This window comes from Heterocephalus glaber, unplaced genomic scaffold (assembly GCF_053883595.1).
Source record: "Heterocephalus glaber isolate CG9 unplaced genomic scaffold, H.glaber_assembly_v1.0 deba00000676, whole genome shotgun sequence".
NCBI lineage: Eukaryota > Metazoa > Chordata > Mammalia > Rodentia > Bathyergidae > Heterocephalus > Heterocephalus glaber.
In genome coordinates this window covers 7,199,973-7,221,437 of record NW_028258156.1, presented here as the reverse complement: position 1 = coordinate 7,221,437, position 21,465 = coordinate 7,199,973, and the positions used below count along the sequence as shown (strand labels likewise).

At 39.6% G+C, this 21,465-nt stretch overlaps 1 protein-coding gene and 1 pseudogene across 1 annotated transcript in view; both read left to right on the top strand.

Moving 5' to 3' along the window:
- Positions 1-4,129: 4,129 nt before the first annotated feature.
- The window catches only part of Nup42 (nucleoporin 42), a 33,096-nt gene continuing 15,760 nt past the window's right edge, over positions 4,130-21,465 (top strand). Inside the window, exon 1 of the mRNA XM_087206672.1 lies at positions 4,130-4,372. Coding sequence (XP_087062798.1) covers positions 4,261-4,372 — 112 coding nt within the window. The 5' untranslated portion in view covers positions 4,130-4,260. The remainder of the gene's footprint in view (positions 4,373-21,465) is intronic.
- On the top strand, positions 12,816-14,432 carry LOC101696813 (nucleolar and spindle-associated protein 1-like; annotated as a pseudogene).

Genomic DNA, 21,465 nt, shown 5'->3' with positions numbered 1-21,465 from the left:
AAACTCATAGCAGTGAATACGCATATTAGGAAAACAGAATGAGCCCAATTAAACAACGTGATGCTGAACCTCAAGCTTCTAGAAATAGAAGAGGAGGACAACCCCAAATCTCATACAAGGGAGGAAATTATAAAGATCAGAAGAGAAATCAATGCAATGGAGACTAAGAGAACGATACAAAAAAAATCAATGAAGCCAAGAGTTGGTTCTTTGAAAGAATCAACAAAATTGACAAACCTTTAGCCAACCTTGTCAGAAAAAGGAAAGAAAAGGCCCAAATCCATGCAATTAGGAATGAAAATGGTGAAATTACAACAGACCCAGGAGAAATCCAGAGGATCATCAATACCTTCTTCCAGAACCTATATGCCAATAAGATGGACAACACAGAAGAAATGGACAGATTCCTAGATACATATGAATTACCAAAGTTGAACGAAGACCTAAAAATTCTGAACAACCCAATATCAACCAATGAAATTGAAAATGTAATTAAAAACTTATCACCTAAGAAAAGCCCGGGCCCTGATGGCTTCACTGCTGAATTCTACAAGACATTTAGACAGGAACTGCTGCCACTACTGTTTAAACTCTTCAATGAAATTGAAAGGGAAGCAATACTCCCAAATTCATTCCTGGAAGCAAGCATCACCTTGATCCCCAAAGCAGAGAAAGACCCAACCGAAAAGGAAAAATATAGGTCAGTCTCACTAATGAACACAGATGCAAAAATCCTTAATAAGATACTGGCAAACAGAATGCAGAAGATCATCAAGAAGATCATACACCCTGATCAAGTGGGATTCATCCCAGGGATGCAGGGATGGTTCAATATACGCAAATCAATCAATGTAATACACTATATCAATGGAGCCAAGGACAAAAACCATATGATTATCTCCATAGATGCAGAAAAAGCATTTGACAAAATCCAACACGCATTTATGATAAAAACCCTACAAAAAATTGGAATAGATGGGCTCTACCTGAAACTGATAGAAGCCATGTATGAAAAACCAACAGCCAATATCATACTAAATGGTCAAAAACTGAAATCCTTCACACTCAAATCAGGAACAAGACAAGGATGTCCACTATCACCACTCTTGTTCAATATAGTTCTGGAAACATTAGCCACGGCAATTAGACAAGAGAAAGAAATAAAAGGAATAAAGATAGGAAATGAAGAAGTCAAACTGCCATTATTTGCAGATGACATGCTACTCTATATAGAAGACCCCAAGAACTCCACCAAAAGTCTTCTAGACTTAATAACCAAATTCAGTCAAGTAGCTGGTTACAAGGTCAACACACAAAAATCAATAGCTTTGCTCTACACAAATGACAGACTCACTGAGAGAGAAATAGGGCAAATAATTCCTTTCACAATAGCATCCAAATAACTGAAATATCTAGAAATCAACCTAACGAAAGAAATCAAAGACCTCTTCTCTAAAAACTATGGCACTCTGAAAAGAGAGATTGAAGATGATATCAGAAAATGGACAGACATCCCCTGCTCCTGGGTAGGAAGGATTAATATAGTGAAAATGGCCATACTTCCAAAACTGCTATATAGATTTAATGCAATTCCAATTGAGATCCAAGCAGCATACTTCATAGACCTCGAGAAAACAATCCAAAAATTCATTTGGAACAAGAAGAGACCCAGAATACCAAAAGCAATTCTAGGTAAAAGAGACATGGGAGGGGGTATCACAATCCCCAACCTGCAACTATACTACAAAGCTACTGTGATAAAAAGAGCATGGTACTGGCAAAGAAAGAGACCTGAGGACCAGTGGAACAGATTAGGAGATGCAGAAACAACGCCAGACACACTCAGCCATCTCATCTTTGATAAAGGAGCCAAACACCCTCACTGGAGGAAAGATAGCCTCTTTAATAAATGGTGCTGGAAAAATTGGGCTTCAACTTGCCAAAGATTAAAACTAGACCTATCTCTCTCACCATGCACTAAACTAAAATCAAAATGGATTAAAGATCTAAATATTAAAATAGAAACTCTGAACCAGTTGGAACAGAGGTTAGGTAGAACCCTTGAAGACATCAGTGTAGGAAAAGATTTTATGAACAAAACCTCAGTTGCCTGTGAACTAGCACAAACAATCAACAAATGGGATCTCTTCTTATTAAAAGGCTTCTGCACAGCAAGAGAAACCACCAGCACTGTGAAGAGACAACCCACAATGTGGGAAAAAATCTTCACCTGCTCTTCCTCAGACAAAGGTCTACTATCTCGAATCTATAAAGAACTTAAAAAGATCAGACCTCCCAAATTTAAAGACCCGATTAAAAAATGGGCAACTGAAATGAACAGACATTTCTCAGACAAAGAAGTAGAAATAGCAAATAAATACATGAAAAAATGTTCAACATCACTGGTCATTTGAGAGATGCAAATGAAAACAACGCTGAGATTCCACTTCACTCCAGAAAGAATGGCTACTATCATGAAATCAACCAATAACAAATGCTGGCGGGGCTGTGGGGAAAGAGGAACCCTGCTCCACTGCTGGTGGGAGTGTAGACTGGTGCAAGCACTGTGGAAATCAGTATGGAGATACCTCAAAGAACTAGGACTGGAAGTCCCATTTGACCCTGCTATTCCCCTGCTGGGGATCTTCCCCAAAGAATTAAAAGAATCATACCACAGGGATATATGTGCACCCATGTTCATAGCAGCACAGTTTGTAATAGCTAAAACTTGGAAACAGCCCAAATGCCCATCAACTGGAGACTGGATAAAGAAAATGTGGGTTTTTTATAAAATGGAGTACTACTCAGCCATAAAAAATGAGAAATTAGAGACATTTACAGCTAAATGGATGCACACTGAGGCGATAATCTTAAGTGAAATAAATAGGACACACGTGTAAATACCAAATAGTTTCTCTGGTGTGAGAAACTGAAAGTGTAAATAAGGACTAAATGTATAATAGGTAATGTGAAATAGGAAGAAAGGGGGCAAAGGGGAAGGAAGTGGGAGGGCTAGGGGAAAAGATAGAAGGGAATGGGATTAATATGAGAAAATGGAAAAACAGGAACAAAATCTTGGTAAATAGGGAGGACTGGAGGGGTTGAAGGGAGGGCTGGGCAAGGGTGAAAAATAAGAACCAAGAGAGATCATGTAAAGGTGCAAATTTCCAACGATGAATGTCATTATATTGTATACCTAAAATGTACCAATGATTAGAATGAATAATCGATAATGCAAAATAGGAACAAAAGGTCCAAAGGGGTAGGGGTAGTGGGAGGGGCAGGGGAAAGGAAAGAAGGGAAAGGAAAAATGATGAGAAATGGAAAAAATGGAAATAAAGTCTTTGTAAATAGGGAAGGGTGGAGGGGGTGAAGGGAGGGCTAGGAATGGGGAAAAAATAAGAACCAAGATGCATTATGTAAAGGTACAATTCCCAATGAGAAATGTAATTGTGTTGTATACCTACAATGTACCAATAAAATAATTTAATACCAAAAAAAAAGAATATATGGAATGTTGTTTTCAGAAATCCTTTATCTGACACTGTGCACCGGGGTAAAATTTGAGGCTGCTTCTCTGTGTTAAAGGTGACATTAGCTCCTGAGAGCAAGAATGGGATGTTTCATTCTGATTCAATTTCTAATAGCACTGTTTATGTGGACTTTAATAAACAAGATTTCTCAGCGGGTAGCAAGGCAGGAGTTATGATGATCCTTCTCAGTCACACGTTCTGGTAGGAAACGTTTCCAATTCACGTCACAACTGGCTTTCTCCGACTCTTATCCTGATGAATAGCTGGGGAGTTTCACTTGGTCTGCACGAGTTTTTCTTTCTCAGCAGTTACAAATTTTAAAAATGACATTATCTCTCAAATCACATCAATACTTCCCTCGGGGCTTTGCTGAAGTGCTACATTTGATTTCCTCTCATTCCCGATCTCCAGCGTCCTTGAAGTTCAAAACCTTGTACCCAGGTCAAACGCGTCTCCCTTTCTCCACGTACTCTTTCAACTATCCCCTTTCACAGGCCACACCCGCGCGTCTGCAGAGACTCGCTGTTCTCCAATCCTATTGGGTAACATCCACGCCTCTCATCACACTAGGAGCGGGACTAGATGAAAAACGCGTTTTCCGGCGCAAGACGATGGCGTCATAGGAGTCGGCGGGCGCGTTCCGTTGCTGGGGGTACTCACTAGCTGGTCTTGCCTGAAGACCCCCCCTCCCCGGCCCAACCGGCCACGCAGTGGCTGGGCCCTTGCAATGACCATTTGTCAGTTCTTCCTTCAAGGCCGTTGCCGCTTCGGAGACCGGTGCTGGAACGAACATCCGGGTGCCAGGGGTGCGGGAAGGGGACGACAGCAACAGTCCTCAGGTGACATCCCACCCCACCCTCCGCCGCCAGCTGAGCTGGGGAAGGATTGGCTTGGGGACTTTGCTGGTCGGGACCGGGCGTCTCGCGTGGGTCCTAATGCTGAGCTCAGCCCCGGGCGAGTGGGTCAGGTGACTCTTATGTGTCGCTTGCTGGCAACCTCCGGCTTCACCTACCGCTTGCTCTTGTCCGAACTTTTCATCCGGGAATTGGGCAATTTGGGTTTTGTTGAGCAGATGAGGACTGGGGTTTGGTCCTGGGTGCTAGTGCCAAACTGTAAATCAGAAATATGTATCAGAACTACCTTGTCGGTGAATAGCAGTATTTGCGAGAATTCTCGAGGGGTGACCGAGGAGACTTCTTGCCCTCCTACCCTTCTGTGTGCTTGTGTTTTTTGTCTTCTGTTGTGAATCTGATTTTTACGAGATTCTTATTTTGTGGTGAGACAAGCAACTTGGGTCAGAGTTGGGACTCTTCGTTCTGGGGAAATTGCGAAGTCCTTGGAAAATCTAATAAAAAGCTATTAAGCCCTATTGTTAGGCAGAAAGTGATTACCAGGCGAGGGAATCGCCTGAGGGCTACTTGAAAAAGAAGACGTGATTTTCCTTTTTCCGTCACTTTCTTAATCATTAGCTGCAGATAAAATTCACACAAGCTTGTAGTTTCAAACTTTAGCTCAAGGGAATGTAACATCCTCTGAGCATGCTGATAAGATTCAAGGCCCTTACAAAATCTTTGGATGAGGGGTTGGAAAAACCTCAAGATTTCAAACCAAATAGAGACATCCACTTAAAAGCAATCAGAGACCTACTTCTCTGTCAAGTGGGTAAACACGGCCCATTTTATTTGTAAAAGGACAGAGTGATCTCAGAGGAAGGAAAGGATGTTCTTTGAAAGGCCCCAGTTAATTATATAAATATGAGGCTTCATTCATTGCAACTGTATTTTTGGTGCTTGCCCATCTTAATGCTTGAAGGTGTATTCTCTTGCTCTGTGGAAATCTACCATTTTGCAGTAACCTACCTATACTCTGTATGACAGCCTGCGTGTCTTTTTGTCTGAAGTCTTTTGTCAAAAACACAAAAAATGTGGTTTCATCACCTGCTGCGCAAGCACAAGGACCCTCACCCTGTTAGGTCCCAGTTTCCCAGTAACACCTTTGGTTCTGTTAATTGGATTGCTGATTTCATCAAGTGGTAAGATGAGCTCTCCCTGTTGCCTCTATCTTTGGATTAAAATCATGAGCCTTTCTTTTCTGTGTTTATGCTGTGCTGCAGCAGTCCGCAGGCTTGGAGTTGTTCCAAAATATATGAGACTTTTTGCCTCAGATAAACTACCCTCATCAGCACTGTGATGTGAAGCTTGTTTTCCCCTAAGTTTTGGCATTCTGTTCTAGAGTTCTTTAGAGTTTCTGTTGTCTTTTCCTCCACTTTGATGAGTAACGCCACATTTGAACAGAAGATGGCATACTGTTAATAGCTTTGCTAACTTTACCTAAATATGCAATAATGAAAGAGTTTTTTTTGTATAGAATATCAGTTAAGTCTCGTTCATGTGCTAATGGAGTCAAAGACAGCTATAATCTTTTGTTATGTGTTAGGTGGTGTATATCAGTGTATACATTGGGAAATGAGTTGGGCCTCTTCCATGCAGATATTGGCAGAATACTAAGTAGTACGTCATCTGATGAGAGAAGTATTCTGTCAGCCATTAGTTATAAAAAGAACATGGAGGCCAGCCACCCAGATCTGGGACACAAGCAAGATGGATTACGCTTGATCTCTATCTACAGGTGGACAAAGAGGGATACCTTTTTGCAGCTCCTACCAATTTATTTCCTTCTCCTTGGAAGGAGGATGCCCTTTTTTTGAGCCATGTATTCTTTTCCTCACAGATGTATCCTAACTTGCCTTTCAGTACACTCTATGACTATACTCCAATTAGACCTCTTTTGTAAAAAGGCAGGAAAGTGGTTGAAGGCATCTTCTCTGCAAGCTTTCTTTGGTTTATTTATATTCCCAGTGTAAGTTAGATCCAGGTGTAATGACATTCACAAATAAAATGGAACCCCCTCATTTGGATGACTTTCTATCTCTAGAGCCACCTCCTAACTGAGAGGATAACTAGATAACCCTAATGTTCAGAATTCAAGCAAAAAGGGGTGTCAGCTCCTTACTCAAGACTCTCAGCAAATGTTATGGCCTCACCTGTCCCTATATGCCCTTTTCAGGAGGTGTTGGGTGAATTCGGACCAGTTAGAGCTCACCAGCCTTTCTCTTTTCAGGACCTAAAGCAAATCAAACAGGACTTGGGTAGTTTTTTCAGATGATCCTGAGGCGGGGATATATATATGGATGTCTTCTGACATCTTCATAGTTATAAACTGTCTTAGAAGAATGTCATTGTAATTCTGGGACAGACTCTTACAAATTCAGAAAGGTTCCAAGCAAGGATCGGATGTTATGCTGAAGACATACATACTCTAGGTCAGTGACAGTAAACCTTTTAGAGACTGAGTGCTCAAACTGCAACCCAAAAGCCACTTTTCACAAAGTGCCAACATGCAATTAAACCTGAATACTGAGGTTTTAGTTTAGAAAAAACAAATCATACATTAACATCTTTTGTCTTAAAAACACAATAACATATGTTCCATTCATTTCCTACCACTGCTTTAGATTATAGATACTCTATAGGGCCTGAAGCAGTACCTGTAGACCCTCTAAGTGAGACTGTATTGACCCCGATAATATGTGGAACTGCAGACATTTTGTAATTTGCATTCTAGAAGTCTTAACGGCCAGTAAAGTCAAACCTGTAAATCACTTTAAGCTGGCCCAAATGATCAGGGCCCAAATGATCAGGGCCCAAATGAAAACCCAACTACATTTCTTGAATGACTTAAAGCTATTTAAAGCATACTATAACTGACCCTCACTCCTATGATGGCCAAGTCTTCCTTAAAGACAGATTTCTTATGCAGTCAGTTCCAAGTATTAGGAGGAAATTGCTAAAGATGTCTTTGAGAACTGAAATTCCTAAATGCTGCTAATTCTGATTTTTATAACCAGGATAGAGGAGGAACAAAAGAAAGGGGCATGTTAAGACTAAACAAGACCAATAGAAAAGCATGCAGAGCTTCTCACTGCATCACAGGGCAACTAAATGTTACCTGCTGGCTTCTTCTGTGAAGACTTCAAGATACTAAGTGTCATACTGCTGGCAGATGGGCCACTGGAAGAGAAATTGCCCTAATGCTGGATGTCTGCCGAAGTCACTTTGCCTAAATGTGGCAAACAGGGCACTGGTGGGCCTACTGCCCCAAGGATCAAAGGATCCCTGGTCCAGAGCCCCAGCTATTGTCCCTGGTATGAGCAGGGCCAAGGCTCCAGTTAGCCCCCAATCTAATGATTATCATCAGTGGGATGGAGCCTCAGGTAACATTGGATGTCACAGATAAGACCGGGGCTCACATTCTGCTCTTACCTCCTATTGCACACTCTTAGCTTCTGACTTTTGTCTTGTTACAGGCACCAGTGAGCCTCTGGTGACCAAACATTTTATTCTTCCTCTGGAATAAATTATGAATAATTTTCTCTTTATCCATGCCTTCTTAGTGATGCCTGAATGTCCAGTCCCCATACTCAGCCAAGACATATTAATAAAGATGGAGGCTCAAATTATCTTTGGGCCACCTAGCAGCCCCACAGTTATGGCAATGATTGGCTCTCCCAGCAGTGCTGATAATGACTCTTATCTTTACTGACCATCCTATCAACCCCAGCTATGGGCCACCAACATGCCTAGGAAAGCTAGAACTGCTATCCTGGTAGTAATTAGCTGAGAGGTCCTCATGCCTTCCCCACACTGTAAACAATATTTTTTTCATCCTGAACCCTAACAGGGCTACAACCTTTATAAATAAATTCCTTCACTATGGACTTTTAGTGCTTTGTCAGACACCTTGTAATACCCCAGTTTTTGCCATCAAGAAGCCTAGTGGTGATTATAATTTAGTATAAGATCCCTGTGCTGTGAGGCAATTATTCCTATGTATCCAGAGGTGCCTAGCCCCTATACTCTGCTGGATCAGAATTCTTCAAATACCAAATGTTTTTCAGTCCTAGATCTTAAAGATGCTTTCCTTTGCATCCTCATGGTCCCTGAGTCACAATTCCTTTTTGCCTTGAGTAGATTGATGAAGCTGGGTTAGAACAAACAGCTTACCTGGACTGTCCTTCTCCAAGAATTCAGGAACAGTCCCCATATTTTTGGACAAGCTTTGGCTAGGAACTTAAATGATATAACCTTAACATATGGGGCTATTATACAATATATGGATGATCTTATCTGTTCTTTTCTAACAGAGGCTCAAGATCATTTGGTTCAGACTTTAAATTTCCTGGCTGATAGGGGATATTGAAGTCTAAGAGGGTCTCAATGTGTAAGGGCCAATTTCTGGTCCAAAAAGTCCACTACCTAGGGTTTGTTTTAATCTCAATGTCTAAAGTTCTTTCAGCAGAGTAAATATAGGCCATTTACACTGTCCAACTTTGTGCTTTCCTAGGTTTAGCTACTGTTAGCTGTGGATTCCTGGATGTGGCCTATTGGCTAAACTCTTGTATGAGTTTCTGAAAAGAAATAATGATCAAACTTTCCTGGGAACAAGAACAAGAGACAGTACATTTATGATAAACTAAAACCCTTGCTCCTTAAAACCCATGCTTTGGTACCGACACAATCTAACATACTTTTCAGGTTATATGTAACTAGAAGCAGAGTGTGGCTTTAGGAATTCTGATACAATATTTCTTTCATTTTGTTTGTTTGTTTGTTTGGGTTTTTTTGGTACCAGGGATCGAACGCAGATCCTTGCACTTGGGAAGCAGGCAGCGGAACCACTGAGCTAAATCCTTGGCCCCTCTATTTTTTTTTTTTTTAACGTTGGTCCTCAGAGTTTATTGAACCAATTCAACACTGTCTCACTGCACTTGCTGTTTTTCCTTTCTTTTCCACCTTGAATTAAAATGATTTCCCACATTATAAACATTAGGTGAAATTTTAGAATTTGAGCTAGCTTTTACAATTGCTGTCTGCTAGTTGCACCAAGTCAAATAATAGTTTTTTAAGGTGGTAGAATATTTCTCTTTTTTTTGGTAACAGGGATCGAACTCAGGACCTTGCGCTGTGAGGCAGGCGGCGGAACCACTGAGCTAAATCCCCAGCCTGGTAGAATATTTCTTAAAGCAGTTAGATACAGTAGCCCAGGGATTGCCAAGATATATCAAGGTCATAGCTGGTTCTGTTATTTTGATAAATCCCTTAAGATTACTTTGGGATCTCCCTTGTCTGTCTACTCTCCTCCTCAGGTGACTTCTCCATTAGAGTTCAAAGGACCGTATTGGCTCACAGTCTCATTTTTTATGTTATCAAACTCTATTACTTGGTAATCCTAAAATTGTCTCTTCATAGGCATTCTGCATTCAGTCCTGCTACTTTGACTCCTACTTCTGATCTCAATCCATCTGACCAGGAAGGAAATAACCCTGAGGGTTACCCATGATTGTCTTGATACTGTTAATGTGACTTGTACTAGCCGACCAGACTGCAAGACCAACCTCTTGATAACTCAGATATAATCTGGTTTACAGAGGGCAGATCCTATGTGAGAAATGGCAAAAGACAAGGAAGGTATTATTGAGGATGTAGCCCTGCCTCCAGGGACAGCAGCACAACTGACTGAATTAATTGCTTTGATTATGCCTTAGAGCTAAATAAAAGCAAGTGAACCACAATATGCAGATTCACAATATGCAGATTCCAAATATGCTTTGTGTGGTGGATTCACTAATGATCAACTTGTAACGCCCAGCTGAACTGAATCAGCATGTTCTGGATGTGGAAGATCCACCTGAGGATTATTGCCAATAGCCATAAAAAGAGAACTGGCCCTCTGCCTGCCTCACAAGTGTAAGGTCCTGAGTTCTATCCCCAGTATCAAAAGAAGAAAAGAGAACTGGAGGGGAAGATTAAGGACTGTTTATTTTCTAGGAGAAGCTTTCTGTGGATGGTTTTCTTGATGCGAACTTGATGCGAAGATTGAGGACTGTTTATTTTCTAGGAGAAGCTTTCTGTGAATGGTTTTCGTGATGCGAACTTGGCTGTTCTTAGAGGAGGGCTTGAGGCCTCACTGTTACTGGGAATGGCTGCTGTTCTCATCAGGGGAGCTCTGATCTTCACCATGAGCATCACTTCCTGGCTCCAATGTAGATCCCTTGGCCTGGTGACACAAAGACTTCATCCCACCAGCCTAGGTTTTTTGGCTTCCACCACTGGCCTTTGGGCTTTCAGGGTGCAGATCCTCAATACGGACAAGCATGAGACATTGCTGTGGGCTCTAGGCCACTGGCTGGACTCACGGAGGACATTGCCTTGGACTCTAAGCCTTTAGCTGTGCTTGTGTGGGACATTATTGTGGGATCTAGGCCCTTGGCTGGACTCTTTGGGCCTCTAGTGTGTAGTTAATCTCTTGCACTCCTCTGTATTTGACTTTTTGTGTAAATATCAAAATAATCCTATAAATTATGTGTCCTGCATCAAATGTATTCCCTTGCCAAACCCCAACTACAATACTTTGGAATCTGCTCATGCATATGCAGCTATTTGGAAAGAAAGGGGCTAAAATAAAACAGTCCTATAAAATACAGACCTTAACTATTACCCTTATTAGAAGCTGTCTGCTTGCCAGTTGAAACAGCTGCAGTCCTTTTCCAGGGCCATCAATCAGGAACCCAAGAGGAGGTATTAGGAAACCAAAGAGCAGATGCACCTGCTAAATATGCAACTAAATCTCCTGGATCTATATTGCCTCTAGTGCCCACACATCTTTTTATCTCTTACTTATACTTAAAGAGGTCATTGAGGCCTTTACCCATGACTGTACTGAGAAGCTGGGTGGATGGGTTAAATCAGGAAATCACTGTCTCCCTCATTCAGCACAAAGGAAAACTATTAAGGAACTACATTACTCCTATCATTTAAGCTGAGACCGACTACACCAGATGTGCAAAAAGGTCCTTAGTGGCAAAGGGCTTTAAAAACTATTGGCCAAATCTCTCAAGCCTATTCTTTATGCACTGTTAATAATTCCCAAGGATATAGGCCTCCCTGCCATAGTGGCTTCAGCTCAAAGACATAGACAATACCCAGGTGAGAACTGATGGATTGATTTTACCCCGTTACCTCCTAGCCAAGGGTTTTAAATATCCACTAGTTTATATTGATACCTTTACAGGATGGATAGAAGCTTTTCCAACTAGGTCTGAAAGGGCTACAGAAATGTCTAAATCACTCCTCTAAGATTATCCCCAGATTTTCACTTCTAATTCCCTTCAAAGTGACAGGGGCCCCTCTCTAACCTCCCAAGTGACACAGCTAGTGCCTAAATCCCTGGGAATTAAATATTATCCATTTCTCTTAAGAGGCCTCAGTCCTCAGGCAAGGCAGGATTGACTAAATAAACATTAAAACTTTACATAAAGAAGTTATGTCAGGAACCCCACATTTCATGGAAAGTAATTTTGCCAGTAGTAGCATGAGTAAGAACCTGCATAGGCCCTAATGCCACCACAAGCCTTAGACCCTTTGAAGTGATATATGGTCAACCATTCTTATGTACTGACTTACTAAATATAGAGGTTTAACCTTTAGGCCATTATATATCTGTGCTAAATACAGAGTCTGCAAAAAAAAAAAATGTATACACACTTCAGGAAAAGAAAAACTTGTATAAATATTTTAATACCAAATTTATTGAGACCTCATGAGATCAATACAAGTTACCTTTGACCTCTACAATTACAAGAGGTATTCAAAGTGGTGACCATTAGCTTCCAGACAGTTATTAGTATCATGAACTGCTGCTTGGCTAACCTTGGTCGTTGAGACTACAGCACATGCAGTTTTAATTTCTTCTCTATGGGCTGGCCGTGTAGTGAGTTTTCTGCAATATATGACATCCTGAAGGGTCCCCCGTACTAGGGTAATACCATCTAGTGAAAAAACATTATTTTTGTTTTCCTGAAGTGTGTATACATTTTTGTTGTTGGTGGTGGTGGTGGTGAACTAGGTATTTTCCAGCATACAATACAAGAATATGGATTACAGCTATTGCCATGAGTGTCTCAAGAGCCTTAGAGGCTTCTGATCAACCTGGAACATTACTTCTCATTTAAATACATAAGAGGGCCCAGAAGGTCAACAGTTTGTTTACATGTATATATATATACACATATATGTATATATATTATATGTATAGATTTATTTTTAAAGGTTTTTTTAGTACATGTTTATAATACATGATTATATTCATTACATAATTACATGAATGTAATGACTACATTTGTCATGAGGAGTTGGTACATGTACATAACACATCTTCATTCTTTTTGCTTCCCCTTCCCCACCCTCCATCCACCCTCTTATCTCTCGGTCCCTTTTCCATTTGCAAAAGATCTATCTGGGCACCAGAGTTTTGAACAGCGCTCCACAGGCCGGCATCCTGGTCCTCTGTGAGTCGTCTGGAGTGCTAGAACATGATGACCGTCCCCTCAGAGAAGGAGCTGGACTCCTTCAAATATACCGACCTGCAGACTTGGCCAAGAGGCTGGGCCTCCAGGCTAACCTGAGGGCAGACAAGCTATTAAAGGCTTTGAAAACCCACCTTAAACAGGAAGCAAAAAAGGAAAATATGAGTCAGAATGAAAGTCAAGCTTTTACACCCTCCTGTGAGGAGACTGAGGTACAGATTAACAGTGAGGAACAAGATTTGGTGGAGCCAGTGGACCACATCACCAAAACGAGGTGGCACAAGACAGTCCAGGCGACTCTGCCTCCCAGAATCAAGAAGGGCAGGAAAACTGGGATCTCAAAACTACCGGAAAAATTCCTCCTCTACCAGACAAAAAACCATAGAGATGAGCATGCAGTTTCCTCAGGAAAAAATGAAATAAATGATAATGAAGATTCAAAGGAACTTTCAAAAAGAAATTCTCAGTATACAGATGGGTTTTCCAAACTTGGGAACAGGAAAAGAACTGCAGTCACTACTCCAAACTTTAAAAAGCTCCGTGAGGCTCATTTTAAGGCAATGGAGTCCATTGATGAATATTAAGAGAAGAAAGAAACACCACTCATCTCATGAACTGAAGAAGCAGCCTGGCAGTCAGCGAGGGTTAATGACACCCATACCTCCAGGAGGCAGTCTCTCTGCGGCTTGCACTCCCACCAGCCAACGGCACTCACAAGGCCAGGCCCAAGGCCCTACCCAGTGGAGCGCTGTTGAGTCTGAAAGGGTCAGTCAGGCGTTCTGGTCTCTCAGAGACAAAAATGAATGTCAGGTTTTTAGCTGCTACTAAAGATAATGAGCATAGTGACCGGGGATTTAGCTCAGTGGTTTCGATGCCTGCTGCACAAAGATAACGAGCATAAGACTCCAGCCAGAAAGTCCACAGGTGACCATGTCTGGGAACATCCCAAAAGGCCAGGCTGTGTTCAGGACACCCACATCAAAGACCACCAAGGGGAATTCTGCTGCTGCTGTTATTACTCCATTCAAGCTGACAACCATGAGAACACAGACTCCTGTCTGCAATAAGAAACCAGTATTTGATCTCAAAGCAAATTTGTCTCATCCCCTCAACCAAGAGCCGCACAGAGGCAAGCTGAAACCATGGGGGCAATCTAAAGAAAATAATTCTCTGAATGAACATGTGAGCAGAGTGAGTTTCCATAAGAAAACTTACAAGCAACAGGAAGAGCAATGGAGGAAACGAGCAAGCACCGAAGGAGAAGAAAGCCAAGGTTCTAGGAGCTCACAGGGGCCTCATTATGGTTAAAGATAAATGATTTTTAAACTCCTATAAATATTTCTTCATTCTGAATTCACTTTCCTTCTGTAAATATTTCTACACTGTCCTCCTCCCCATTTTTCTACAGATAAATTTTGTTAATTATCTGTGTAGTGTCTGTGGGTTCATGTTCCATAGCTCTGAAAGGCACACTCTTAAAGCTCATAAATTCTTTGGAATGGCTTTAAACAGCTCAACTTTCTGATGAGACCCATCCCAGATTCTTAACCTAGATCTGTAATGTCAACGTCCTTCTGCTTGCTGGTGCTAATATTAACAGACTTGCAGTCCTCTTCTGGGCAAGAGCACTTACCCGAGGGCAACGGGTTGTACCACAAGCTTCAACAAAATTTGAGCAATGAAAAGTTAATAGGGAAAGCTGGGATAGGAAGGCTACCCCTTCATCCTCTGCAGAAGCTACTAATCTTTTTTTTTTTTTTTTTTTTGGTACTAAGGATTGAATTTAGGACCTTGGTGCTTGCAAGGTAGGCATGGCACCACTGAGCTAAATCTCTAGCCCAGAAGCTACTAATCTTAATGAATTGGGCCAGTGGTTTGGATATAGTATCAGTATTTCACTTATGTGAAAAATGTTTCATTTAGGCACATAAACACCTTTGTTCGTATCTCTTCATGTGGCTGTCATTTGTTACTTGCTTTATTCTCTTTTTTTTTTTTTTTTTTTTTGGTACCGGGGATCGAACTCAGGTCCTTGCCGCTTGCGCAGCGGGTGGTGAAACCACTGAGCTAAATCCCCGGCCCTTGTTACTTGCTATATTCTAAAAATAAAATTGTACAGCTGAAAAAAAAATCTGTCTCCTCACTTCCTGTTATCTTTTATTTTGCTCTTTAAGTTATTTATACTTTGATTTGCTCATATAAGGGAAACTATGTAGTATTTAAGGTGTGTCTGATTTATTTCACTTAACATTATAGTCTCAAGATGCATCTGTTTTGGTGCTATTCAAATTTTATATTTCCTCCAGAGTCAGTTTCATTAATTTGTCTTCCAAGGTACTTCTTAGAAATTGTCAAGTTTATTTCAAAAAAGGTTTTTGTAATATGCTTTCTATATCCTTTTAAATTCTATAAAATCTGTGGCAATGTCCTCTAAATTTTGATATTGTAATTTTTAAAATGTATAATTGATATTGTGTAATAGGAAGAAAAGGTCTAAATGAGCAGGGGAGGTGGGAGGGATAGGGGAAAGGAAAGAAGGGAAAAGAAAAAATATGAGAAAAGGAAAAAAATGGAAACAAAGTCTTTACAAATAGGGAAGGGTGGAGGGGGTGACGGGAGGGCAGGGGAAGGGGAAAAAAACAAGAACCAAGATATATCATGTAAAGGATATATAAAGATCCCAGTGATGAATGTAACTGTATTTTATACCTAAAATGTACCAGTAAACTTAATGGAAAAAAAAAAGATGCATCTATTTTCCTACAAATGTCTCAGATTTATCCTTTATGTTAGAGTAGTACTCCATTATTTATAAATACCACATTTTCTTTCCATTCATCTGTTAATGGACATTTAGGCCACTCTAGGATTTAGATATCATGAGTAGTGCTGCTTTTCTTTTCTTTCTCAATTTTTATTTTTTATTAGTATGTGTTTATAATACATAATGATCACATTCTTTGTGGGGCATTGGTACATGCACATAACACAAATTAATTCTTTTTTCATCCCCTTCCCATCTCTTTTCTCTCCCCTCCCTCTATCTCTTGGTCCCCTTTCCATTTCCAAAAGATCTGTCTCCCTACTTCTTATTATTTATCATTTATTTTGCTCTTTCTCTATATTTTGGGTTTCTCATGTAAGAGAAACCGTGTGCTATTTAAACTTGTGTATCTAATGTATCTCACTTAACATTATGGTCTCAAGGTGCAACCATTTTCTTACAAATGACTCATTTATTTTTTATGGGAGAGTAGTACTCCATTGTGTTTAGATACCACATTTTCTTTATCCATTCATTTGTTGATGGCCTCTCCAATATTTACTGTTAGAATTATGCCTCTCCAATATTTACTGTTAGAATTATGGTACCATAAACATGAGTATGCATGTATCACTGTAATATGATGTCTTTAACTCTTTTGGGAAGATACCTAGAAAGGGAATAGCTGAGTCAGATAGAATTTCTATTTTTAGTTTTTTGAGGACTCTTCAATACTGATTTCCATAGTGGTTATACTAGTTTACATTCTGACCAGTGTAGAAGGGTTTCTTTTCCCCAACATCTTCATCAGCATTTATTTGATTTTTTTTTAATTTCTTTTTTTTTAGACAGGGTCTTGCTATATAGTCTAGGCTGGCCTGAAACTACAGCAGTCCTCCTGCCTCTGCCTCCCAAGTGCTGGGATTACAGGCATGCACCACCACACCCAACTTATTTGATTTCTTGATGATAGACATTCCTTCTGGAATAAAGCAGAATCTCATTGTTTTAATTTGCATCCTTCTAATGCCCAGATATGTTAAACGTTTTTTCATAAATTTATTGGCCATTTGTACTTCTAAGAAGTATCTATTTCAGTTGCCCATTTTTTGACTGGATCTTTTGTTTTGGGGTGTCTAATTTTTTTGAGTTCTTTATATATTCTAGATATTAGTCCTCTAAGGTGTAGCTAGCAAAAAAAAAAAATTCCCATTGTGTAGATTGTCTCTTCAATCTTGGTTGTTTCTTTTGCTGTGCAGAAAATTTTTTAAATTTTCTTGTGCATTTGGGGTTTGTTCAGAAAGTTCTTATTTATGCCTGTGCATAAATAGATCGTTGATCCATTTTAATTTTAGTTTAGTACATGGTAAGAGACATGGGTTTAGATTCAGTCTTCTGCATGGGGAGAGCCAGTTTTTCCAGGACCTTTTGTTAAGAGGCTGTCTTTCAGCATGTTTTTGGCCCCTTTAGGAGAGATTAGATGGCTGAATGTGCCTGGAATTGTTTCTGCATTCTCTAATTCTGTTCCATTGACCCACATGTCTGTTGCCAGTACCATGCAGTTCTTATCAGGGTAGCTTTGTAATATAAACAAATCTAGGATTGTGATGTCTTCTGCTTTGATCTCATTACCCAGGATTGCTTTTGCTATTCTGGGTCTCTTCTGCTCCATATGAATTTTTAGGATTGTTTTCTCTAGTTCTTTGAGGAATGCTGTTGGTGTTTTTAATTGGAATTGCATTAAATCTGAGTATCTGTTTTGGGAGTATGGCCATTTTGATAAAATTAGTTCCACCTGTCTGGGAACACAGCATTTTCAGATGGCCTCTTCTTCGATCTCCTTTTTCAGAGTGCTGTTATAGAAGGCTTTCACTTCCTTTGTTAAATTAATTCCTATGTATTTAACTTATCTGGCAACTATTGTGAATTTTATTGTTTTCCTAATTTCTTTCTTAGTGGTTCATCATTAGTGTACAAGAACACTTGATTTTTGTGTGTTGATGTTGTATCCTGCTACACTACTAAATTTGGTTATTCTACGAGGCTTTTGATAGAAATTTTTGTGTCTTCTATGTAAAGAATCTTGTTGTCTTCTAATAAGGATGATATGACTTCTTCCTCTACATATCCCTTTTGATTTTTTTTCTCTTGCCTGATTGCTCTGGCTAATGTTTCAAACACTGTATTGAACAGGAGTGCCATTAGTGGATGTCCTTGTCTTCCTTCTGATCCTACAAGAAGAGCTTTCAGTTTTTTCCCATTAAATATGTTGGCAGTAGGTTTGTCTTAAACAGCTTTTATAAGATTGAGATAAGGTTCTGCTATACCTATTTTCTTCAGAGTTCTTTTTTAATCATGAATGGATGTTGGATTTTGTCAAAGACTTTTTGTTTATGGAGATAAACATGATTTTTGTCTTTGTTTCTGTTTGTGTGATGTATATATTGTTTTGTGTATGTTGGACCATCCTTACATCCCTGTGATAAAGCCTACTTGATCATGATTTATAATCTTTTTGGTGATTTGTTGCATTCTCTTTGCCAGTATCTTATTGAGGATTTTTGTATCTATATTCATTAAAAAGATTGACCTGTAGTTTTCTTTTTTAGTTGAATTCTTGTCTGGTTTTGGAATCAAGGTAATGCTAGCTTCCAGGAATGAGTTTGGCAATATGTCTTCTCTTTCAGTTTCATTAAAGAGTTTGAAGAGTATTGGCATTAAAACTTCCCTGCGGTTTTTGTAGAATTCAGTGATGAATCCATCAAGTCTTGGGATTTTGGGCAATCCATCAGGATTTTTTTACTTGGTAGGTTTTTTAAAATTCCTGCCTCAATTTCATTGCCCATTGTTGGATATTCACCTTTTTTTTTAATATCTTCCTGATTCGGCTTTGATAATTCAGATTCAAGGAATGAATCCATTTCTTTTGGATTCTCCAATTTATTGGTATACAGGTTTTTGAAGTAGTTACTAATAATCAGTGTTTCAACTGTGTCACGACCTTGCCTTTTTCATTTCTAATTACACTGATAGAGGTCTTTTCTTTCCTTGTTTTTGTAAGATTGGCTAAAAGTTTGTTTATTCTTTCGAAGAAGCAGCTCTTCAGTTCCTTGATTCTTTGTATTTTTTGTCTTAATTTCATTAATTTCATTTATTTCTGCTCTGATCTTTATAATTTCCTTATTTGTACTAGCTTTGGATTTGTATTGTTCTTGTTTACTTAGCACATTGTGATGCATCATTAAGTTATTTATTTGGGCTTATTCTGTTTTTCTGATGAGGGCATTCACAATTATAAACTTCTTTCTTTGGACTCCTTTCATTGTGATCAATAGGTTGTGGTATGTGTATGTTAAATTTTTTCCCCTATCTGGAATGTTTGCTATGATTTCTGTAAGTTTTTAATGCCCTGATGCCATCTTCTGATCTTTTATTAATTTCAGTTCATCTTAGGTTAGTCTTCTTTGCATCATCTAACAGCTGTTGGATCCATTTTCCATGATCTCTTGTTGTTTTCAGTGTATCTCTTATTGGGCACCTGCATCAGCCCTATCTTCTAAGTACTGACACTGTCTCCTCACAGTGGTCACTTCTGCTGCCATATTTTCAGTAGAATTTTTTTATCTCCTGGATTTCTCCTTTTCATGGACTCTAATTCTATGCTAAACTGGTCATTCATGTTTTATATTATTTTGTTAAGTCCATTATCGCTTCAATTATATCTTTGAGCTCACTGAACACCTTATTGATCTGTGGGGTTTTTTTTTTATTTGTTGGTTGGGGTTTTTTTTGGGGGGGGAAGGGGTTGTTTTTTGAGACAGGGTCTTCCTTTGTAGTTCAGGTTGGCCCTGAACTGACTATGTAGCCCAGGCTAGCCTCGAACTCATGGCTATCCTCCTGTCTCTGCCTCCTGAGTGCTGGGATTACAGGCATGTGTCACCACGCCAAGCTTGTCTCCTCTTCTATCACTTTGTATAATTCAGGTATTGGCTTTTGATTTCCTCCTAATCGGTGCCCCATGTATCTGCTTTGTGACAGTTGTAAGTTTTTGCATACATTTTGTTGCCTTGTTTTCTTGTGTTTCTTTTTCTTTTTTTCTTTTTCTTGTGGGTTGACAGTCAATAAGAATGGAAAGACTTGGTTGCTAGTATGGCGATCTCTTTATTTAATGTCTACTTTCTAGTGATGCACTGTAGGCATGCCTAAATATAGGCCTTTGCCTCTCCTAAGATTCAACTACTTCTATTAATTTGAGGAGGGGAGGTGCACTGTAACTGGCCCTGCACCTAGTTTTCCAGAAACAAACTGTAATAATGTTGATGACATAAAAAATCAGATATTGGCATACAGTAAAAACCAGTTAATAGCAATAACTATGCCACCATTGGCAATAGCAAAGAAATCAGCAATGATAATAGAGTCAAAGACAAACTGGATATTAACATACCATAAGAACCAATAAAAGCTACCACTGTTGTACCACCCTTTACAATAGAAGAGACCTACAATAATCGTACAGATGCAAGGACAGACCAAATATTGACATACAGTAGGTACCCACTAAATGCAATAATTATACCACCATTAATAAAAAAAATTAACAGTAATAGCATACAATCAACTAAGTAAAGGTTAATAGAGCTTAGTATTAATACTAATGCAAAGGAGGTAGTGAGGAAGGAGGAAATTAAAGAAGTAAAATTTGAAAAAGAAAAGGAAGTTGAGAAAGAAGAGAGACATAAGATAAAGGATTCAATTAATGAGTGAAAGAAAATAGAATTAGATAAAAGTAATGGTAAAGAACAAAAAAGAAAAGAAAAAGTAAATAAATACAGAAAAATTTTAGAAAAGAAAACCCCAAGCCCCAAAAAACAATGAAGAAAAAGAGATACAAGTCAAAAAAACTTCTGTGTGTTTGAATGAGTGGTTTCTTTCTAGGGTCTACATTAATGGAATCTACCCAATATTTGGGGAGGGGAGTCATGAGCCACTACCAAATCCTATTTTGTTTTCATACTCATTTTTGTGTGTGAATGCTGAGTCCTGTCTTGACTTTCCTTCTAGGTGTGGTTAGTCAATGATGTCTGCCCTAGGTCCTCATTCACACCACCTACTCCCAGTTGGAGCTCGCTTTGTGTGCCCCAAGTAACTTATTTTTCCACCTAGCTCTATGGCCTGTGAAGTGACCCCTGCTCCAGAGGCCCTTCTGTCTGTACACCCCAGTATGTGGCAACCATTCACATTGAGGCATATCCCTGATCACATCAGCAGATGGGGAAAGCAAACAGACCGCTGAACTTTATGTTGGATATAGTCAGTGATGCAGGGTGATCAAGCAGTACATTAGACTTAATGCTAGCACTTTCAAATCCAGCCCTCTCCAAAGCCCACATGCAACTATCCTGGCTTCTTACCACAGAGGGCAAAACTGCTTCCTTCCAGGTGTGAGCTTAAACTTAAGGGGTCTATGCCTAGCCCATGCCTTCTCTCTATCTCTTGTGGTTGTTTCTCACCCAGTTACTGTGATAGAGTGAAGTATAGTTGTTCTGTGGCTCCTGATTCTCAGGGTAGCTCAACCTTAAACAACACCTTCCCCAAGTAGTTTCTTGTTCATCACTGAAATATGGTAGGCAGTGCAATGTATTTCTTCTCCAACTCTAGCCTGCTATTTGGGAGGAGTTATATTCTACATAAAAGCCCACACTGTTTTTGCAGTTTATAGTAGCCATGGACTTTTCTTTAGG